The following is a 19,299-nucleotide window of genomic DNA, read 5'->3' as shown; positions in this document are numbered from 1 at the left end:
GGAGGGTAGGTCTTAAGGGTTGCCAGGGAAGAAGCTGTGGAATCTACTCTGTGTTTTATCTTGTTTTATAGGCTTCGTGCCTTGGGCAAGGGGCAGCTTACTCCTGGAAGAGGACTGACTCAAGGACCCCAGAACCCCAAGAAACAGGGAATCTTCCACATTCATGAAGGCAAGCATGGTGTCTCTGTTTTATGCCCTATGTGGTGAAAAACCTTGTTTTACTTTTATTTGGAAGGTATACAGAGTGATAGTTTAGAGCAAATGAGGCATATTAAAGGTAGATCTTTCATAAACATTTCATTGACAAAATGACCAGGATAGCTGCATAATATTAATAGCTTCAGGTAGAAGTCACATTCAGATTTTGAACTGTTGTTCCTGGGAGCCTTGAGGACTGAGCTCTTTTAGTTAGGCGATTTCCACTTCCTGTGTGTAGGTTCTGAAGGCATGGAAAAAAAGAGATGGGCCCATTAGCTGTACCAAGTAAACACTCCTAGTCCATAATTATGTTCGAGGGATCCTGTTAGTCCATGCTTAATTAAAGTTAATTTCAATTACCAATATGATATGTAAACTATGGATTGTCTTTATTAAACTAGGAGTATTCGTTATAATTAAAATTGTGGCTTCTTTAAAGGGTCCAAATAAATTTATATTATGTGTGTATATAAATATATATGTAAGTAAAATTTAAAATTTTTTCCTTCTTGGCCCTCAGTACTTGCCTCTCTTCTTACACTGATTAAGCTAGTAGTAATTATTTTATGTCAGTGAGCATCAGTAGTCCGTGTACTATTTGAGGTACTTTCTGTCCATTCTTTTTTTTTTTTTTTTTTTTTTTTTTGAGACAGAGTCTTGCTCTGTCGCCCAGGCTGGAGTGCATTGGGTGGCAGGATCTCAGCTCACTGCAACCTCTGCCTCCCTAGTAGCTAGGATTACAGGCATGCTCCACCACGCCCAACTAATTTTTGTATTTTTAGGAGGGATGGAGTTTCGCCACGTTGGCCAGGCTGGTCTTGAACTCCTGGCCTCAAGTAATCTGCCTGTCTTGGTCTCCCAAAGTGCTTGGATTACAGGTGTGAGCCACTGTGCCTGGCCTGTTCATTCTTTTTTTTTTTTTTTTTTGAGATGAAGTCTCACTCTGTCGCATAGGCTGGAGTGCAGTGGTGGGATCTTGGCTCACTGCAACCTCCACCTCCCAGGTTCAAGCGATTCTCTGCCTCAGCCTCCCGAGTAGCTGGGATTACAGGCGCCCACCATGCCAGGCTAATCTTTGTATTTTTAGTAGAGACGGGGTTTTACCATCTTGGCCAGGCTGGTCTTGAACTCCTGACCTCATGATTCACCCACCTCGGCCCCATCCATTCTTTTATTCAAGGAACTTAGAAGGAAAAAATCAGAAATAAGACTAAGTTACTAATGATTGTTTGCAGTTCTCTAACATTTAATTGTAATTATACACCTTATGGTGTATCCATAATTTTTTGATAGAAAAATCAACCATTTTTCATGAAAGTTAAAATGCATGTTCATATAAATCATATTTGGTTTTGATCAGTTAGTTATTGAAGGACCGAGGATTGCTATAGTTAATTTCCTATAACTGGAATATATATTTTGAAGTGCTAGGAAAAACACATAAACTCAACACAGTATTTGAAATACTACAGATTTATCTTTTAGTTTCAAATTATTGCTGGTTCTCTAATTGATTTTCCCTTTATTCATATAGCATGTTCACCTATACATGTGAATCATGGTGTGTGTGGTAATTAGTATCAACTTTTCTCTTAAGAGCTTAAATTTTGTAAGCACTAATATATGCTTGCAGTTTTGGGCAGTGGCATTAACTAAAATTGCATTCTTTGCCTTAGCTTGATGTAAGTCTTTGCTTCATTTTTCTGGCTTAAACTTTTCTAACAACTAGGAGACTATAAATATATGAGAAATTAATTATAATGAGACGCAGATTTGGATATTAGTATTAGTCTCTGAACTAAGTAATTTGATCTAATACTGCGTATAAGAAGATAGGTGGGGGCCAGGCGCGGTGGCTCACACCTGTAATCCCAGCATTTTGGGAGGCCGAGGCAGGCGGATCACCTGAGGTCAGGAGTTCAAGACCAGCCTGACCAACATAGTGAAACCCCGTCTGTACTAAAAATACAAAATTAGCCGGGCATGGTGATGCCTCCCTGCAATCCCAGCTACTCGGGAGGCTGAGGCAGGAGAATCACTTGAACCCGGGAGGCGGAGGTTGCAGTGAGCTGAGATCGTGCTATTGCCCTCCAGGCTGGGCAACAAGAGCGAAACTCTGTCTCAAACAAAACAAAACAAAACTACAAAAATTAGCCAGGTGTGGTGGCACAGCGCCTGTAATCCCAGCTACTTGGGAGACTGAGGCAGGAGAATCGCCTGAACCTGGGAGGTGGAGGATGCAATGAGCCGAGATTGTGCCACCGAACTCTAGCCTTGGTGACAGAGTGAGACTCTGTCTCAAAAAAAAAAAAACAAAAATCAAAAAAGAAGATAGGTGAGAATCCTGTTCATATCTCCATCATAATGGCTAACACTGATACAGCCTCATTAAGTGAATAATTGAAGTTATCCTTTTTTGTTTGTTTATATAAACCCCAGTGATTGGCACAAAGGTATTCATTTGTGCACTAAAGAGACAGTATAGTTCTTTCAGGTTTTTAGGGAGCAGAGGCTTGATCCTGTCCCTGAGCTGTTTATTGTGGCATTAAATGGAAATCTATGGATCTTTAAATCTTTTGAGTGCATGAATTGCTTTTTGTAGTTCTTGAGCTCATTGCCATAATCCGTTTCTCATATTTCTTTGTTTCATGGAATGACCTCTTTATTTTTGTTTCAGTTCGAGATAAGTTGCGGGAGATAGTAGGAGCATCCACAAACTGGAGGTATGCATCTTTGTTTTCATTCATTCTTTTCATCCCCAAGATATTATACTAGGCTGTATTTAGGCTCAGTTGATGGTCTCACAGTGGGGATGGGGAGCCCTGTGTTCAGAGATAGGTTGAGAAGTACTTTGCTTGGGGGAGAAGGTCAACATTTCAACATACTCATCAGATGACACCTCATTGTCATGAAGGAAGTTGATTTACATATATTCTGCATTTTCAAAGTGCATTTAGGTATATTACTTCACTGATTCTCATAACAAAACTTGTGACATGCTTATGACATATGTTCCTGTTCCTTTTTTTACACATGAAACTGAAACTCAGAGACTGAATGATTAAATGTCAGGGTTTGGGACTTGAACCCAAGTCTCTTAGTTTCTCTGTTTCATGCAACTTGATTCCTTTATTGCTTCTTGTCAGTTCAAAATTAGTCAGGCCTCCCATATTGTCTTTCTGTTTCTTGCAATATTTCCTTGTTGTAAAATAGGATCATATCCCTCTTGGTGTACAGAATTTTGAGGCTAAAATGAGATAGAAAAAACACGAGTGATCACTAGATATATAATAATCTATTGTTGGTATAGAAATTATCTAATGAGGCCGGGCGCAGTGGCTCACGCTTGTAATCCCAGCACTTTGGGAGGCCGAGGCGGGCGGATCACGAGGTCAGGAGATTGAGACCATGGTGAAACCCCGTCTCTACTAAAAATACAAAAAAAATTAGCCGGGCGTGGTGGCGGGCGCCTGTAGTCCCAGCTACTCGGAGAGGCTGAGGCAGGAGAATGGCGTGAACCCGGGAAGCGGAGCTTGCAGTGAGCCGAGATTGCGCCACTGCACTCCAGCCTGGGCGACAGAGCGAGACTCCGTCTCAAAAAAAAAAAAAAAAAAAATTATCTAATGACTTATTTTTAAATTCTTTATACGAAAAATTTCAATTTACTAAAAGGTAGAAAGAATGAATACCTGTGTACCCACCACCTGGATTTGATACTTATTAATATTTTGCCAAATTTTCCAATATACACATATTGCCTGAACCATTTCTAAGTGAATTATAGACACCACGACACTTCAGCGTGCATCTCCAGTAAATGTTTTATAAAACCAGCCTTTGCTTATCTCCAACAAATAAGACATTCTCTCATATAATCAAACTGACAGCAATTCCTTGCTAGTATATTACTCATCCATAGTCACATTTCCTCAACTGTTACCATTTGTTTTAATAGATTACTCCTTTTAACAAAAATGTTTTTATAGCTGTTTAAAAAACATCAAGATCCAATAAAGGATTGCATGTTGCATCTGGTGGTTATGACTCTTTAGTCTCCCCTAATCTAGAGTAATGGATAGTCGTCCTTCCCCTATTCTTCCCCCACGAGCTTGACTTTAAGGAAGCCCAGCCATTTGTCTTGAGAATCTTCCACATTCTGGATTTACTGGTGTCATTTAACTCATTCCTCTATCTCCTGTAGTTTTTGTAGGGTAAACATTTCTGGAAATAATACTTTATAAGTTAAGCTTAGAAAGACATCTTAGCTAATGTTCGTATCAACATTGTCGTTCCGTATCCCCTTGTCTTTCTTTTCTCTTCCACCTTAATCTTCTCTTCTTTTTCTTCCCTTTCTGTCTCCTTTTCATGTTCTGTTCTTCTTTACCTTTTGTTCTGCCTTCCATACTTCCTTTGGATATAGTCCATTTTCCCTCCTCTGTCTCTCTTTCCTGAAATTGAAGGCAGAGAGAGAGAGAGAACTGGGGCTCAAAGAATCCGAGAACTGTCAGGTGAGAAATGGGAATATAAAGTAGAGTGGCCAAGCCATTCTTTAGCATATATATTTACATATATATATATATATATATATATATATATATATATACTATTTTGTCCATTTCTCTGAATTTTTAATTTAATTTCAAATATTCTGATCTTTGAGTAAACTTTTTGATAAGGGTGAATATATGGCTCATTTGGGTATATCTATATCACTTTTAAGTTTTCTTTTTTTTTTTTTTTTTTTTTTGAGACAGTCTCGCTCTGTTGCCCAGGCTGGAGCGCAGTGGTGTGATCTTGACTCATTGCAACCTCTGCCTCCTGCGTTCAAGCAATTCTCCTGCCTCAGCCTACCAAGTAGCTGGGATTACAGGTGCCCACCACCATGCCTGGTTAATTTTTTGTATTTTTAGTAGAGACGGGGTTTTGCCATGTTGGCCAGGCTGGTCTCGAACCCCTGACCTTGTGTGATCCACCCGCCTTAGCCTCCCAAAGTGCTGGGATTACAGGCGTGAGACACTGCACCTGATCTTAAGAATGTTTTTAAGCTTGAGAAATGATACCGGAAATGATCAATTTCACCAAGTGGTGGATGGGAAGGGAGGGAAGGAAGAGAAGGTGAAAGTAGGTCCAGACCTTCTTTTTCCTCCTTTGATGGTATCTTACTGGCCTGTGTACCACTGGAATAGTGGGCTAGAACTGCTCTTGTTTTATGAATCCTGCGTCCTTTCTTCTCAGAGACCATGTGAAGGCAATGGAAGAAAGGAAGTTACTTCATAGTTTCTTGGCTAAATCACAGGATGGACTGCCTCCTAGGAGAATGAAGGACAGTTATATTGAAGTTCTCTTGCCTTTGGGCAGTGAGCCTGAATTACGAGAGAAATATTTGACTGTTCAAAACACCGTAAGGTAACACAGTGCTATTTTTATGTATTTGTTTTTATTTCCTTGTTTTATAACAATTTTGAAATATAATTCACACACCACACAATTCGCCTGTTTAAAGTGTACAATTCCATGGTTTTGATATATTTAGAGAGTTGTGCATCCATCACCACAATCAATTTTATAACATTTTCATCACCCTGAAGTGTGTTATTTATTTTTAAAAGGAGACCAACATGATTTGCATTTAATTCACTGTTTGCTTTATTTCACAGATTTGGCAGGATTCTTGAGGATCTTGACAGCTTGGGAGGTAATGTATTATTTTAGTCTTTCTAATAGATACCTACAGATACACATTGAATTCTGTGACTGGAAAGGGCTCTTTTATTCTTTAACCTGCGCAGATGGTGATATTCTAAAGTGCACAAAAAAAGAAGGACATCGGCCAGGCGTGGTGGCTCACGCCTGTAATCCCAGCACTTTGGGAGGCTGAGGCAGGTGGATCACTTGAGGTTGGGAGTTTGAGACCAGCCTGACCAACATGGTGAAACCCCGTCTCTATTAAAATACAAAATTAGCCAGTTGTGGTAGTGGGCGCCATAATCCCAGCTACTTGGGAGGCTGAGGCAAGAGAATCACTTGAACCTGGGAGGCAGAGGTTGCGATGAGCTGAGATTGTGCCATTGCACTCCAGCCTGGGTAGCAAGAGTGAAACTCCATCTCCAAAAAAAAAAAAAAAAAAAAAGGGGCATCTACTACTTCTGAATTGTCATAATTTTTTTCTTATAAATGTGGATTCCTATTTAATGGAGGTATAGTCTGAATAATCTTTCTTACTAGTAACTTTAAAAAAAGAAAGTCTTAAACTTACAGAAGAGTTGCAAATACAGTATAAAGAATTTTTCTGTGGCCAGACGCAGTGGCTCACGCCTGTAATCCCAGCACTTTGGGAGGCTGAGGCAGGCAGATCACAAGGTCAGGAGATCGAGACCATCCTGGCTAACATGGTGAAACCCCGTCTCTACTAAAAATACAAAAAATTAACCGGGCGTGGTGGCATGTGCCTGTAGTCCCAGCTACTCAGGAGGCTGAGGCGGGAGAATCACTTGAACCTGGGAGGTGGAGGTTGCAGTGAGCCGAGATCGCGCCATTGCACTCCAGCCTGGGCGACAGAGTGAGACTCCATCTCAAAAAAAAAAAAAAAAAAAAAAAAAAGAAATTTTCTTTGTCCCTGAATTATGTGAGAATAAGCGGCTGACATGATGCCACATCACCCCCAAATATTTGAATATGTCTTTCCTACAAACAAGGACATTCTTCTACATAACTACAAAACAACCATAAAAAATCAGGAAATTAACACTGATGTATCATACTGTCTAATCCTCAGGTCCCATTCAACTTTTGCCAGTGGTCCTTCATAGCAGAAGGATCCAGTTCTGAGCCATATGTTGATTTAATTGTCATGTCAGGACTAGTTCCTTAATCTTTCTTTGACTTTCGTGACTTTGACATGGTTCTTTTGTGTATTGTCCCTCAATTTGGGTCTGTGTGATGCTTCCTCATGATTAGCTTTGGGTTATGCATCTCTGGCAGGAATGTCACAGAAGGGATGCTCTGTTCTTATTGTATCCTATCAAGTGGTGCATGGTTTTGATTTGTCTCATTACTGATGATATCAGCTTTGCTTACTGGATGACGATGATGTCTGCCACTGTTCTTCACTGTAAAGTTACTCTTTTCCCCTTTGTAATTAATAAGTATCTTATGTGGGGGGGTGACAGGTAACTTTGAGACCTTCATCAGACTTTCAATTCATTATTTTTAAAACAGTATGGACTCAGGAATTCCTATGTTACTGAATGGACTATAATATGATACTATCATCTATTTGATGTTCACATGGTCCAAGGAGTGTCCCAGTCCCTTCAGGCTAGCTTCTGTGTGGTTTTCTTTGATGTGTCCCCATTATTCTTTGAGCACTTTCTCGCTTTCTGGCACAATAAGATATTGTAGGCTCATCTTATACTTTTCCCTGCCCCAGTCCTAGCATCACCCACATCTCCAAGGAGCCCTTTTTTGAAATGGAGAATGATATTTTGAAGTGGAGGATGGTATTTTGAAATGGAGAATTATATTTTGAAATGGAGGATGATATTTTGAAATGGAGATATGTGCATTGGGAGTGGTCATTGCTCCTGGGTATCACTGCTCCCAAACCCTCTTAGTGGAGGAGCTGGGAAATATATGTGCATATACATACATATATGTTATTTCTAAATCTTTGTACAGATGTATATATGAAAACCATGGGATCACACTGATAGCTCCAATTCCAGTTTCACCATGGGGTTCATTCTCATTTCCTTCCTTTCCATATTTGTAATTCCCTTCTCCAACTGGCTCCATTCTCCTTAATATATTGACTTATTTAATCAGTTCCCCTGTATGTGACCAATTTCCTCTGGCTGCCACCCCTCATGCATCATGGATGCTCTCCTCACCCCACCTGGGCTCTGGTACCCCACACCAGGTCCCCCTCTGCAGGCTCACCCTCTTCATTGTGCTCAAGCTGTGACATGCTCTGCCATCACTCTTGCAGCCTCTCTGCAAGGATGTCCTCCTCACCCTGCTTGGACGCCAACACCGTACTCTAGGCTACCTTACTTGCTCCCACCTAATGATATTTGGGCTGAATGGTTGGGAAAGGGTCTGAAAAAAGGTTCTAATATATTTTTAAAACTATTTTTTTATAGAGATGGGGTCTCCCTGTGTTGTCCAGGTTTTTCATGAACTCCCGGGCTCAAAGGATCCTCCTGCCTCAGCCTCCTCAAGTTCTGATTACAGGTGTGAGCCGCCGTGCCTGGCCTTTTTTTTTTTTTTTTTTTTTTTGAGACAGAGTCTCACTCTTGTTGCCCAGCCTGGAGTGCAGTGGTCCGATCTTCGCTCACTGCATCCTCCACCTCCTGGGTTCAAGCGATTCTCCTGCCTCAGCCTCCTGAACAGCTGGGATTACAGGTGCCCGCCATCACGTCTGGCTAATTTTTGTATTTTTAGTAGAGACGGAGTTTCACCATGTTGGCCAGACTGGTCTCGAACTCCTGACCTCAGGTGATCTGCCTGCCTCGGCCTCCCAAAGTGCTGGGATTACAGGTGTGAGCCACCACGCCAGGCCCTAACTTTTAAAATACAGATACAAGCTTGTTGTTAAGCTTACACCTAGCAACTACTTTTCTCTAGATTAAATAAACCCAGTTAAAAATTCTTGGCTGGGCACAGTGGCTCACACCTGTAATCCTTGCACTTTGGGAGATTGAGGCAGGAGGATCGCTTGAGGCCAAGACTTTGAGACCAGCCTGGGAAACATAGTGAGTCCCCATCTCTACAAAACCCAAAAAATTAGCTGGGCATGGTGGCATGTGCTAGTAGTTCCAGCTACTCAGGAGACTGAGGTGGGAGGATTGCTTCAGCCCAGGAAGTCGAGGCTGCAGTGAGCTGTGGTGACACCACTGCACTACGGCCTGGTTGACTTTGGTTTGCTTAGGCGTCCTTATATACACAAACTCCCCTGCCACTACTCTCTTTCTTGCTCATTAACTTCTGTTGATGGCCAGTCCCTTTAACCTGTTCACTTGATTCTATTCCTTCTATTTCTTCAAGGAACTGCCTTATCACTTGGCTTTCTCCCTCATTTCCTGAGCCTTTTCTCAACTTCACTTTTCCCTCAAGTTATAAACATATTCAAGGTTCTTCCATCTTGAAATGAAAAATAGGCCGAGCAGGGTGGCTCACGCCTGTAATCCCAGCACTTTGGGAGGCCAAGGCAGGTGGATCACTTGAGGCCAGGAGTTCAAGACCAGCCGGGGCAACATGGTGAAACCCCATCTCTACTAAAACTACAAAAAGTAGCCAGGCGTGTGGTGCGTGCCTGTAATCCCAGCTACTTGGGAGGCTGAGGCACGAGAATCGCTTGAACCTGGGAGGCAGAGGTTGCAGTGAGCTGAGATTGTGCCACTGTACTCCAGCCTGGACAACAGAGCGAGACTGTCTCAAAAACACAAAAATTAGCCAGTTGTAGTGGCGTGTGCCTGTAGTTCCAACTACTCAGGAGGTTGAGGCAGGAGAATGGCTTGAACCCGGGAGGTGGAGGCTGCAGTGAGCTGAGATTGCACCACTGCACTCCAGCCTGGGGGACAGAGTGAGACTCTGTCTCAAAAAAAAAAAAAAAAAAAAAAGTAAAAAATCTTCCTTCCTTATAACACCTCACACTTTCTTCCTTACTTCACAGCTCACTTTCTGAAAAGAACCGGGAAAATCACCTGCTCTCATTGCCTCTTTATGCTAACTTCCTGTTAATTAAATATTTCCCGTTCGGCTGTGTTCCGGCTTCTGCTCCTCCACGCCATTGAATCTGCTCTTGCCAAGCTCGCCATTGGCCCCTTTACTGCACAGTTGAATGGATACTTTTCAGGGCTGATCTGACCCCTCTGTGGCTTCTTATATCATCCAGCCCATCCTTGGGCTTTGGTGACATTTCATTCTGCTTCTCAGGCTGCTCTTTTGTAGTCCCCTTTGTAGGTTCCTCTTTTTCTGTTGATCCCTTAAATGTAGGTTATCTCCAGGGTTTTGTCTTCTGCCCTTTCAAAAAATGATTATTTTTTGAATTTATTTTATTTTATTTTGTTTATTTATTTATTTTTTGACCTGGAGTTTCGCTCTTGTTGCCCAGGCTGGAGTGCAATGGCACGATCTCGGCTCACTGCATCCTCCATCTCCCAGGTTCAAGTGATTCTCCTGCCTCAGCCTCCCGTGTAGCTGGGATTACAGGCACCCACCACGCCCAGCTAATTTTTTCTATCTTTAGTAGAGACGGGGTTTCACCATGTTGGTCGGGCTGGTCTCGAACTCCTGACCTCAAGTGATCCACTCGCCTCGGCCTCCCAAAATGCTGGGATTACAGACGTGAGCCACTGTGCCTGGCCTTTTGAATTTTATAATTTGTTCATGTTAATTAAATTTTAAGGCGTTTTAAAATTTAACAATGAAAATTGTTAAATCTTTTAAAATTTTTTTAGTTTTTGAGACAGGGTCTCACTCTGTCACCCAGACTGGAGTGCAGTGGCGTGATCACAGCTCACTGTAGCCTCGACCTCCAGGCTCAAGCAGTCCTCCTGCCTTAGCCTCCTGAGTAGCTGGGACTACGGGTGCACACCACCATGCCCGGCTAATTTTTTTGATTTTTAGTAGAGACAAGGTCTGCCATGTTGCCCAGGCTGGTCCCAAACTCCTGGACTCAAGGGATGCCCCCATCTCGGCCTCCCAAAGTGTTGGGATTACAGGTGTGAGCCACTGTGCCCCGCCCTATTGTTTTAGTTGAGGTTAAAATATAAAATTTACCATCTTTATCCTTTTTTTTTTTTTTTTTTTTTTTGAGACAGAGTCTCACTCTGTCACCTAGACTGGAGTGCAGCGGCACCATCTCGGCTCACTGTAACCTCTGCCTCTCGAGTTCAAGTAATTCTCCTGCCTCAGCTTTCGAAGTAGCTGGGATTACAGGCATCTACCACAACGCCCGGCTAATTTTTGTATTTTTAGTAGAGATGGGGTTTTGCCATGTTGGTCAGGCTGGTCTCAAACTCGTGACTTCAGGTGATCCCCCCACCTCAGCCTCCCAAAGTGCTGGGATTACAGGTGTGAGCCACTGCGCCTGGCCCATCTTTATCATTTTTAAGTGTACCGATCAGTGGTAAAAACTACATTTATATTACGTTTTCCTCCGTCTCTTCTCTACCCTTCCCTTCTGCCCTTTTTTGGGTTGACATTGCAGATTCTGTATAAACTCGTCTACTCCCAGTGTTTCAGTTGCTATCAGTGTGCTGAATACTTATGAAGCTACATTTTCTGGCCTGCTTTTCTGAGTTTCAATCAATTTTTCCTCTTAGTTACTAGATTTATTTTTCTTTTTTAGAGACAGTCTCACTCTGTTGCCCGGGCTGTAGTGCAGTGGTAAAATCATAGCCTACTGCAACCTTGAACTTGTGGGCTCAAGTGTTCCTTCTGCCTCAGCCTCGTGAGTAGCTGGGACTATAGGCACACTGCACCATGCCTGGCTAATTTTTATATTTTACTGTAGAGACGGGATCTCACCATGTTGCCTGGGCTGGTCTGGAACTCCTGGGCTCAAGTGATCCATCTGCCTCTGTCTTCCAAGGTGCTGGGATTACAGGCTTGATCCACCATGCCTGGCCTAATTTTTAAAGTTTTTTGTAGAGACAGGGGTCTCACTCTGTTGCCCAGGCTGGTCTCAAGCTCTGGGCTCACGTGATCCTCCTGCTATGGTCTTCCAAAGCCCTAGGATTACAGGTGTGAACAACTGCGCCCTGCCCAATACCTTCATTTGGATGTGCCATAGGCTCTTCAAATTCAACACATTGAAAATGGCCCATTCTTTTCTTCCTATGTTCTCTTTTTATTTTGAGACAGAGTCTTACTCTGTTGTTCAGGCTGGAGTGTAGCAGCATGATCATGGCTAACTAAAGCCTTGGCCTCCTGGGCTCAAGCAATCCTCCTACCTGTGTCCCCAGTAGCTGGGACTACAGGCATGGGCCACCACACCTGGCTAACTTTTGTGTTTTTGGTAGAGATGGAGTTTCTGCTGTGTTGCCTGGGCTGGTCTTGAACTCCTAGGCTCAAGTGATCCTCCTGCCTTGGCCTCTAAAAGTGTTGGGATTACAGGCGTGAGCCACTGTGCCCAGTCTGTGTTCTCTTTTGCAGTGATTAGTACACCATGCTTACCTATCCAAGCTAGATAACTGAATTTATTCAAGTCTTGTCAGGTTTACCTTCTTCTTAACTCATAGTCTTTTCATTTCTACTCCTGTTGCCGTAGGTTGGAACCATCTGATTTCTTTGCTGGACAAAGACTTTTAAATGGAGTTTATTGCCTTTAGCCTATCATTCCCCCAGTGCGTCCTTTAGCAGGTGCATAGATGGAAGGATTTACAGTTACCCAACAAATATTTATTGAGCCACATATCTTGTCCTGAGAGTTTGTGATACAAATTTGAATGGATCATGGGAGAAGCAGGGAGCCAATCAACATATAATCATACAACTTTTTTTTTTTTTTTTTTTTTTGAGACAGTCTTGCTTTGTTGCCAGGCTGGAGTGCAGTGGTGCGATCTCGGCTCACTGCAACCTCTGCCTCCTGGGTTCAATTGATTCTCCTGCCTCAGCCTCCTGAGTAACTGGGACGCCACCACGCCCGGCTAATTTTTGTATTTTTAGTAGAGACGGGGTTTCACCATGTTGGCCAGGATGGTCTCGATTTCTTGACCTCGTGATCCGCCTGCGTTGGCCTCCCAAAGTGCTGGGATTACAGGCTGAGCCGCCGCACCCGGCCTAACATATAATTATACAACTTTAAATGAGTTGATATCTGTAAGGTGCATAAACCATGCTTGGCACATATAAATGCTTGTTAAAATATGGAAAGTATACAGATAACCACAGGGTGGTATAGGAGTCAAGGATGTTATGGGGAAGGAGGGATAACTGAGTGAAATAATTGTTTCATGATTAATTAGGACAGAGCCAGGAGGAAAACAGGTAGCCAAGTCCCTGTGATTTGTTTCTCTTTCCTGAAGATGTTTGATACTGTCAGACCCATGTGCTGAGTTCTTACTCTGATTTGGGCACTGAGTCTCTGTGGAGTGGTAACAAGCTATCTGGTGGTTCTGGGCTTGCTTCGGGCTTTGATTTATTCACTAAATCTTAAAATCGAGGGGGCAGTCAGATTGGAGGATCTCCCAAATCCTTCAATTTATAAAAGTGTTTGATCCTAGGATAAGATGATCAGTGGAATATTGGGGGCTGGGTCTTCAAAACGAGACAAGGCTTTTAATGGATTTCAGGGAGTGAATTTTAAATGTTGGGAAATAATTCTGCCTTTTTAAAATTTGGTGCACTCATGTTTTCCTGCAGTTCTTATTTGTTACATGCACAACAAAATCCATTCAGCCAAGATGTCTCCTTTATCGATAGTTACAGCCCTGGTGGATAAGATTGGTAAGTGATATCATTTTCTCTCTCTCTTTTTTTTTTTTTTTTTTTTTTTTTGAGACGGAGTCTCGCTCTGTCGCCCAGGCTGGAGTGCAGTGGCGCAATCTCAGCTCACTGCAAGCTCCGCCTCCCGGGTTCACGCCATTCTCCTGCCTCGGCCTCCCGAGTAGCTGGGACTACAGGCGCCCGCCACTATGCCCGGCTAATTTTTTGTACTTTTAGTAGAGATGGGGTTTCACCATGTTAGCCAGGATGGTCTTGATCTCCTGACTTCGTGATCCGTCTGCCTTGGCCTCCCAAAGTGCTGGGATTACAGGCGTGAGCCACCACGCCTGGCTAGTGATATCATTTTCTATGCATACTTAGAATTCTTAGTAATTTCAAGATTATTAATTATTGAGATTACGGGAAGTACTCTCCTTTTATGGGAATTTTTTTTGTTTTTGAGACGGAGTTTTGCTCTTGTCACCCAGGCTGGAGTGCAATGGCACGATCTCGGCTCACTGCAACCTTCGCCTCCCAGGTTCAAGCAATTCTCCTGCCTCAGCCTCCCGAGTAGCTGGGATTATAGGCATGTGTCACCACGCCCAGTTAATTTTTGTATTTCTAGTAGAGACGGGATTACACCATGTCGGCCAGGCTGGTCTCAAACTCCTGACCTCAGGTGATTCACCTGCCTCGACCTCCCAAAGTGCTGGGATTACAGGCATGAGCCACTGCGCCTGGCCCTTTATGGGGAATTTTAATGTATATATGCATAGGAAAATGTCTAGAATGCTATATACCAAGATATTTATTATAATTAGGTGGGTTTTGCATGATTCCAGTTTTATTTTTTATATTCTTTGCTTTTTCTGCATTTTTCAAAAACACATGTAGATTTCTTCCTGCGTGTCAAAAAAGTTATTTCAGTTTTGAAGACAAAAAAGAAATGTAGTGGAATTTGCCATAATTTCTAATTGTTCCTATTTACAGAACAGAAAATTTTTGGTATGATTTGGACCCTGATTGACTTCTGTTTTGCAGATATGTGTAAGAAGAGCTTGAGTCCAGAACAGGACATTAAGTTCAGTGGCCATGTTAGCTGGGTCGGGAAGACATCCATGGAAGTGAAGATGCAAATGTTCCAGGTAAATATGCACCTGAAGATTGTCCACTGTTTAAATAAGACCAGCTAGTCTCCATGCAAGAAAAGCTTATTTACCTATGTATCTGTAGACAGGTATGTTGTTCACTGCTTCTAGAAAAACAGTTGAAAGCTCATGTCATACAGATGGTGGGTTATTAATATCCTCCTTGTGGACAAAGCCTGACGTACTATTTGGTGTTTATATTTAATATTTATTACTTTCTGATCATATACAGCTCCATGTTAAGGTGTTTGTTTCTGGTTCTGCCTAGGAGAATTTCACAGACGTCTGTGTTATGGTAGGAGTGAATGGAATTGATTACTGTATTCATTTCCCAGGACTGCTGTACAGTTGGCCCTCTGTGTTGTAGATTTCATGTCCACAGATTCAACCAACCATGGACTGAAAATGTTTGGAAAAAAACAATGAAAAATAATATAAATAAAACACAATACAGTATAACAACCATTTTTTTAAAAAAATAGAGATGGGGCTGGGTGCAGTGGCTCACGCCTGTAATCCCACCACGTTGGGAGGCTGAGGTGGGCGGATCACTTTAGGCCAGGAGTTTGAGACCTGCCTGGCCAACATGGTGAAACCCTGTCTCTATTTAAAATATACAAAAATTAGCCAGGCTTGGTGGTGCATGCCTGTAATCCCAGCTACTTAGGAGGCTGAGGGGTGAGAACCGCTTGAATCCAGGAGGTGGAGGTTGCAGTGAGCTGAGATTGCGCTACTGCACTCCAGCCTGGGCGACAGAGTGAGACTCGTCTCAAAAAAAAAAAAAAATTAAAAATAGAGAAATGGATATGGAGTTTCGCCATGTTGCCCAGGCTGGTCTTGAACTTCTGGCCTCATGTGGTCCTCCCACCTTAGCCTCCCAAAATGCTGGGATTAGAGGCATGGCTGGCCTTAAAACAACTATTTATATGGCATTTATATTGTATTAGGTATTATAAGTAATCCAGAGATGGTTTAAAGTATACAGGAGGAGGTGCGTAGGTTTTATGTAAATACGATACCATTTTATATAGGGGAGTTGAGCATCTGTGGATTTTGGTATTGGCGGGTGGTGGTGGGGAGTTCTGGAACGAATCCTGCATGGATTCCAAGGGGCAGCAGTACCACAAAGTACCATAAACTGGTGGCATAAAAACAGAAAATTTATTGACTCACAGTTTGGAGGCTACGAATCCAAAATCAAGATGTCAGCAGAGCCACACTCCCTCGAAAACCTGTAAGAGAGAAGCCTTCCTTGTCTATTTCTTGCTTCTGGTGGTTTGCTGGCAATCCCTGGCGTTCCTTGGCTTCCAGCTGTAGCACTTCATTGAGTCTCTGCCTCCGTCATCACATGGTGTTCTCTCGTGTGTCTCTGTCTCTCTGGTGTCTGTTGTCAGGATGCTGCTAATCATACTGGATTAACCGCCCACCCTACTCCAGCATGACCTCATCTTAACTAATTATGTCTGCAATGACCCTATTTCCAAATTCAGTCGTGTTCACAGTTATGGGGGTTAGAATTTCCACATGTCTTTTTGGGGGACACAGTTGGACCCTTAACAGTCATTTGAGCTATTACAGTAGTTAGGAACAGCTCATCTGATGAGTAAAACTCAGAATAGCTATTACAAACAATTGAAGAAATTTGACCAGAAAAAGTACCTCAAAGAGGATAACAACACAGAAATAAAATAATTCAGTGTATGTCCAAGATTTCATTGTGGAAAACTTATTTAAGAATGACTGGCCGGGCGCGGTGGCTCACACCTGTAATCCCAGCACTTTGGGAGGCCAAGGCCGGCAGATCATGAGGTCAGGAGATCGAGACCATCCTGGCTAACACGGTGAAATCCCATCTCTACTAAAAATACAAAAAATTGGCCTGGTGTGGTGGCGGGCACCTGTAGTCCCAGCTACTCGGGAGGCTGAGCCAGGAGAATGGCGTGAACCCAGGAGGTGGACCTTGCAGTGAGCCGAGATCGTGCCACTGCACTCCGGCCTGGGCGAAAGAGCAAGACTCCGTCTCAAAAAAAAGACTTATTCAGTTATGCCAGGGTATTCAGTAGACCAGGGGTCCCCAACCCCCGGGCCACGGGCTGCATAGCAGGAGGTGAGCTGTGGGCAAGTGAGAATTACCACCTGAGCTCCGCCTCCTGTCAGATCAGCAGCGGCATTAGATTCTCACAGGAGCACGAACCCTATCGTGAGCTGCACATGTGAGGGATCTAGGTGGCACACTCCTTAGGAGAATCTAGTGCCTGATGATCTGAGGTGAAGCAGTTTCATCCCAAAACCATCCCCCCAACCCTATCCCATTCCGTGGAAAAATTGTATTCCACAAAACTGGTCCCTGGTGCAAAAAAGGTTGGGGGGCCACTGCAGTAGACCTATTATTCAGATGCATTTTTTCCTGCTATGGAATGATGAAGCATTTCACCTTTTGGTGAAATAAACTTTCATACTTTCAGAAAAAGCCTGAAGCTAGCTCTGTAGTAGTTATTTGTCAGAATAGGTATGTTTTTTATTCAGTACTATATGCAAGTGATTGAATCTTTCAATTCCCATGTTTGATGTAACTGACAGTAATACTGTTTTATTTTGTTTGTTTGAGACAGTGTCACTCTGTCTCCCAGGCTGGAGTGTAGTGGCGCGATCTCAGCTTTCTGCAACCTCTGCCCCTCGGGTTCAAGTGATTCTCATGCCTCAGCTTCCCAAGTAGCTGGGACTACAGATGTGTGTCACCATGCCTGGCTAATTTTTGTATTTTTAGTAGAGACGGGGTTTCACCATGTTGCTCAGGCTGGTCTTGAACTCTTGGACTCAAGCCATCCACCCGCCCTTGCCTCCCAAAGTGCTGGGATTACAGGCGTGAGCCACTGTGCCCAGCCAGTAATACTGTTTTAAAAACAAAACATTGCTGGAATGCTGCTATGATCTGCCTACAGTCTTTTTTTTTTTTTTTTTTTGAGACGGAGTCTCTCTCTGTTGCCCAGGCTGGAGTGCAGTGGTGCAATCTCGGCTCACTGCAAGCTCTGCCTCCTGGGTTCATGCCATTCTCCTGGCTCAGCTTCTCGAGTAGCCGGGACTACAGGCGCCTACCACCATGCCCGGCTAATTTTTTTGTATTTTTAGTACAGACGGGGTTTCACCGTGTTATCCAGGATGGTCTTGATCTCCTGACCTCATGATCTGCCTGCCTCGGCCTCCCAAAGTCCTGGGATTACAGGCGTGAGCCACCGCGACTGGCCTGTTCTGCCTACAGTCTTTTAAAAAATATTCTTGGTTAATTCCTAGTCTGCTCAGTGCCATGCACAGCAGATTCCTGGCACAGGACCTGCCTTTTAGGGAATCTTGACAATTTGCCTCTTGGACAAATAGGTTGAAAAAGAGATACAGGAATTATTGAGAGAGAACCAGTGGAACTCAGTGTCAGACAGGTAAACACTTTTGTTTTAAATTTGCATTCTTCACTGGCTATTTGACTAATAACTCGTGACTCGAGTGATCCTTTTTTTTTTTTTTGAGACAGAGTCTCGCTCTGTCGCCCAGGCTGGAGTGCAGTGCCGCGATCTCGGCTCACTGCAAGCTCCGCCTCTCGGGTTCACGCCATTCTCCTGCCTCAGCCTCTCCGCGTAGCTGGGACTACAGGCGCCCGCCACCACGCCCGGCTAATTTTTTTGTATTTTTAGTAGAGACGGGGTTTCACCGTGGTCTCGATCTCCTGACCTCGTGATCCGCCCGCCTCGGCCTCCCAAAGTGCTGGGATTACAAGCGTGAGCCACCGCACCCAGCCCGAGTGATCCTTTTTATTCCAGAGAAGTGGTGTGGGGATAAGCACTCTGCCTCTGGTTTGCATAGATTTAGGTTCTAATCCCAGCGCTGCTGCTTCCTAGTCATGTGGCTATGGATAAACCACTTCTCTGAGCCTCTGTGTTCTCAAATGTAACATGAAAATAATAACAGAGTACCATGTTATATGGTTGTGGTAAGGGAAATTTGAGAAAAAAAACCCATTCATGTGAAGTACTTTGGTACAGTGCCTATCACACAGTAACCACTGTTGGAAATTTTTTTTTTTTTTTTTGAGACAGGGTCTTGTTCTGTCACCCAGGATGGAGTGCAGTGGCATGATCTCAGCTCACTGCAGCCTCTGCCTCCCGGGTTCAAGCAATTCTCCTGTCTCAGCCTCCCTAGTAGCTGAGATTACAAGTGCGCACCACCACGCGTGGCTAGTTTTTGTATTTTTTATACAGACGGGGTTTCACCATCTTGGCCAGGCTGGTCTCGAACTCCTGACCTCAAGTGATCCGCCCACCTCAGCCTCCCAAAGTGCTGGGATTATAGGCGTGGGCCACCACCCCCAGCCTGGCAATAATATTAATTTATTATAAATACTGTTGAGGTGGCCTCAAATTTCTATTTTGGGCTTGACCTTCATACCCACTTTCCTGAGTGCTCCTTATATTTCTCCACCTACAGATGCTGTTGCTACCTCAAGTTCCAATAAACAGTACGTTCCAAACTG

General features: G+C 43.5%; 1 protein-coding gene across 2 annotated transcripts in view; it reads left to right on the top strand.

The window, feature by feature from the left end:
* Positions 1-19,299, top strand: part of ACOT9 (acyl-CoA thioesterase 9) — a 62,679-nt gene that overhangs the window by 29,263 nt on the left and 14,117 nt on the right. For both annotated transcript variants that reach the window (XM_030807216.1, XM_030807215.1), the window contains 6 exons: positions 72-169; positions 2,876-2,921; positions 5,434-5,604; positions 5,856-5,893; positions 13,567-13,650; positions 14,671-14,774. In XM_030807216.1, coding sequence (XP_030663076.1) covers positions 5,450-5,604; positions 5,856-5,893; positions 13,567-13,650; positions 14,671-14,774 — 381 coding nt within the window. In that variant the 5' untranslated portion in view covers positions 72-169; positions 2,876-2,921; positions 5,434-5,449. The remainder of the gene's footprint in view (positions 1-71; positions 170-2,875; positions 2,922-5,433; positions 5,605-5,855; positions 5,894-13,566; positions 13,651-14,670; positions 14,775-19,299) is intronic.

Source organism: Nomascus leucogenys, chromosome X (genome assembly GCF_006542625.1).
Source record: "Nomascus leucogenys isolate Asia chromosome X, Asia_NLE_v1, whole genome shotgun sequence".
Classification (NCBI taxonomy): Eukaryota; Metazoa; Chordata; class Mammalia; order Primates; family Hylobatidae; genus Nomascus; species Nomascus leucogenys.
This window is presented reverse-complemented; position numbering and strand designations above follow the sequence as displayed.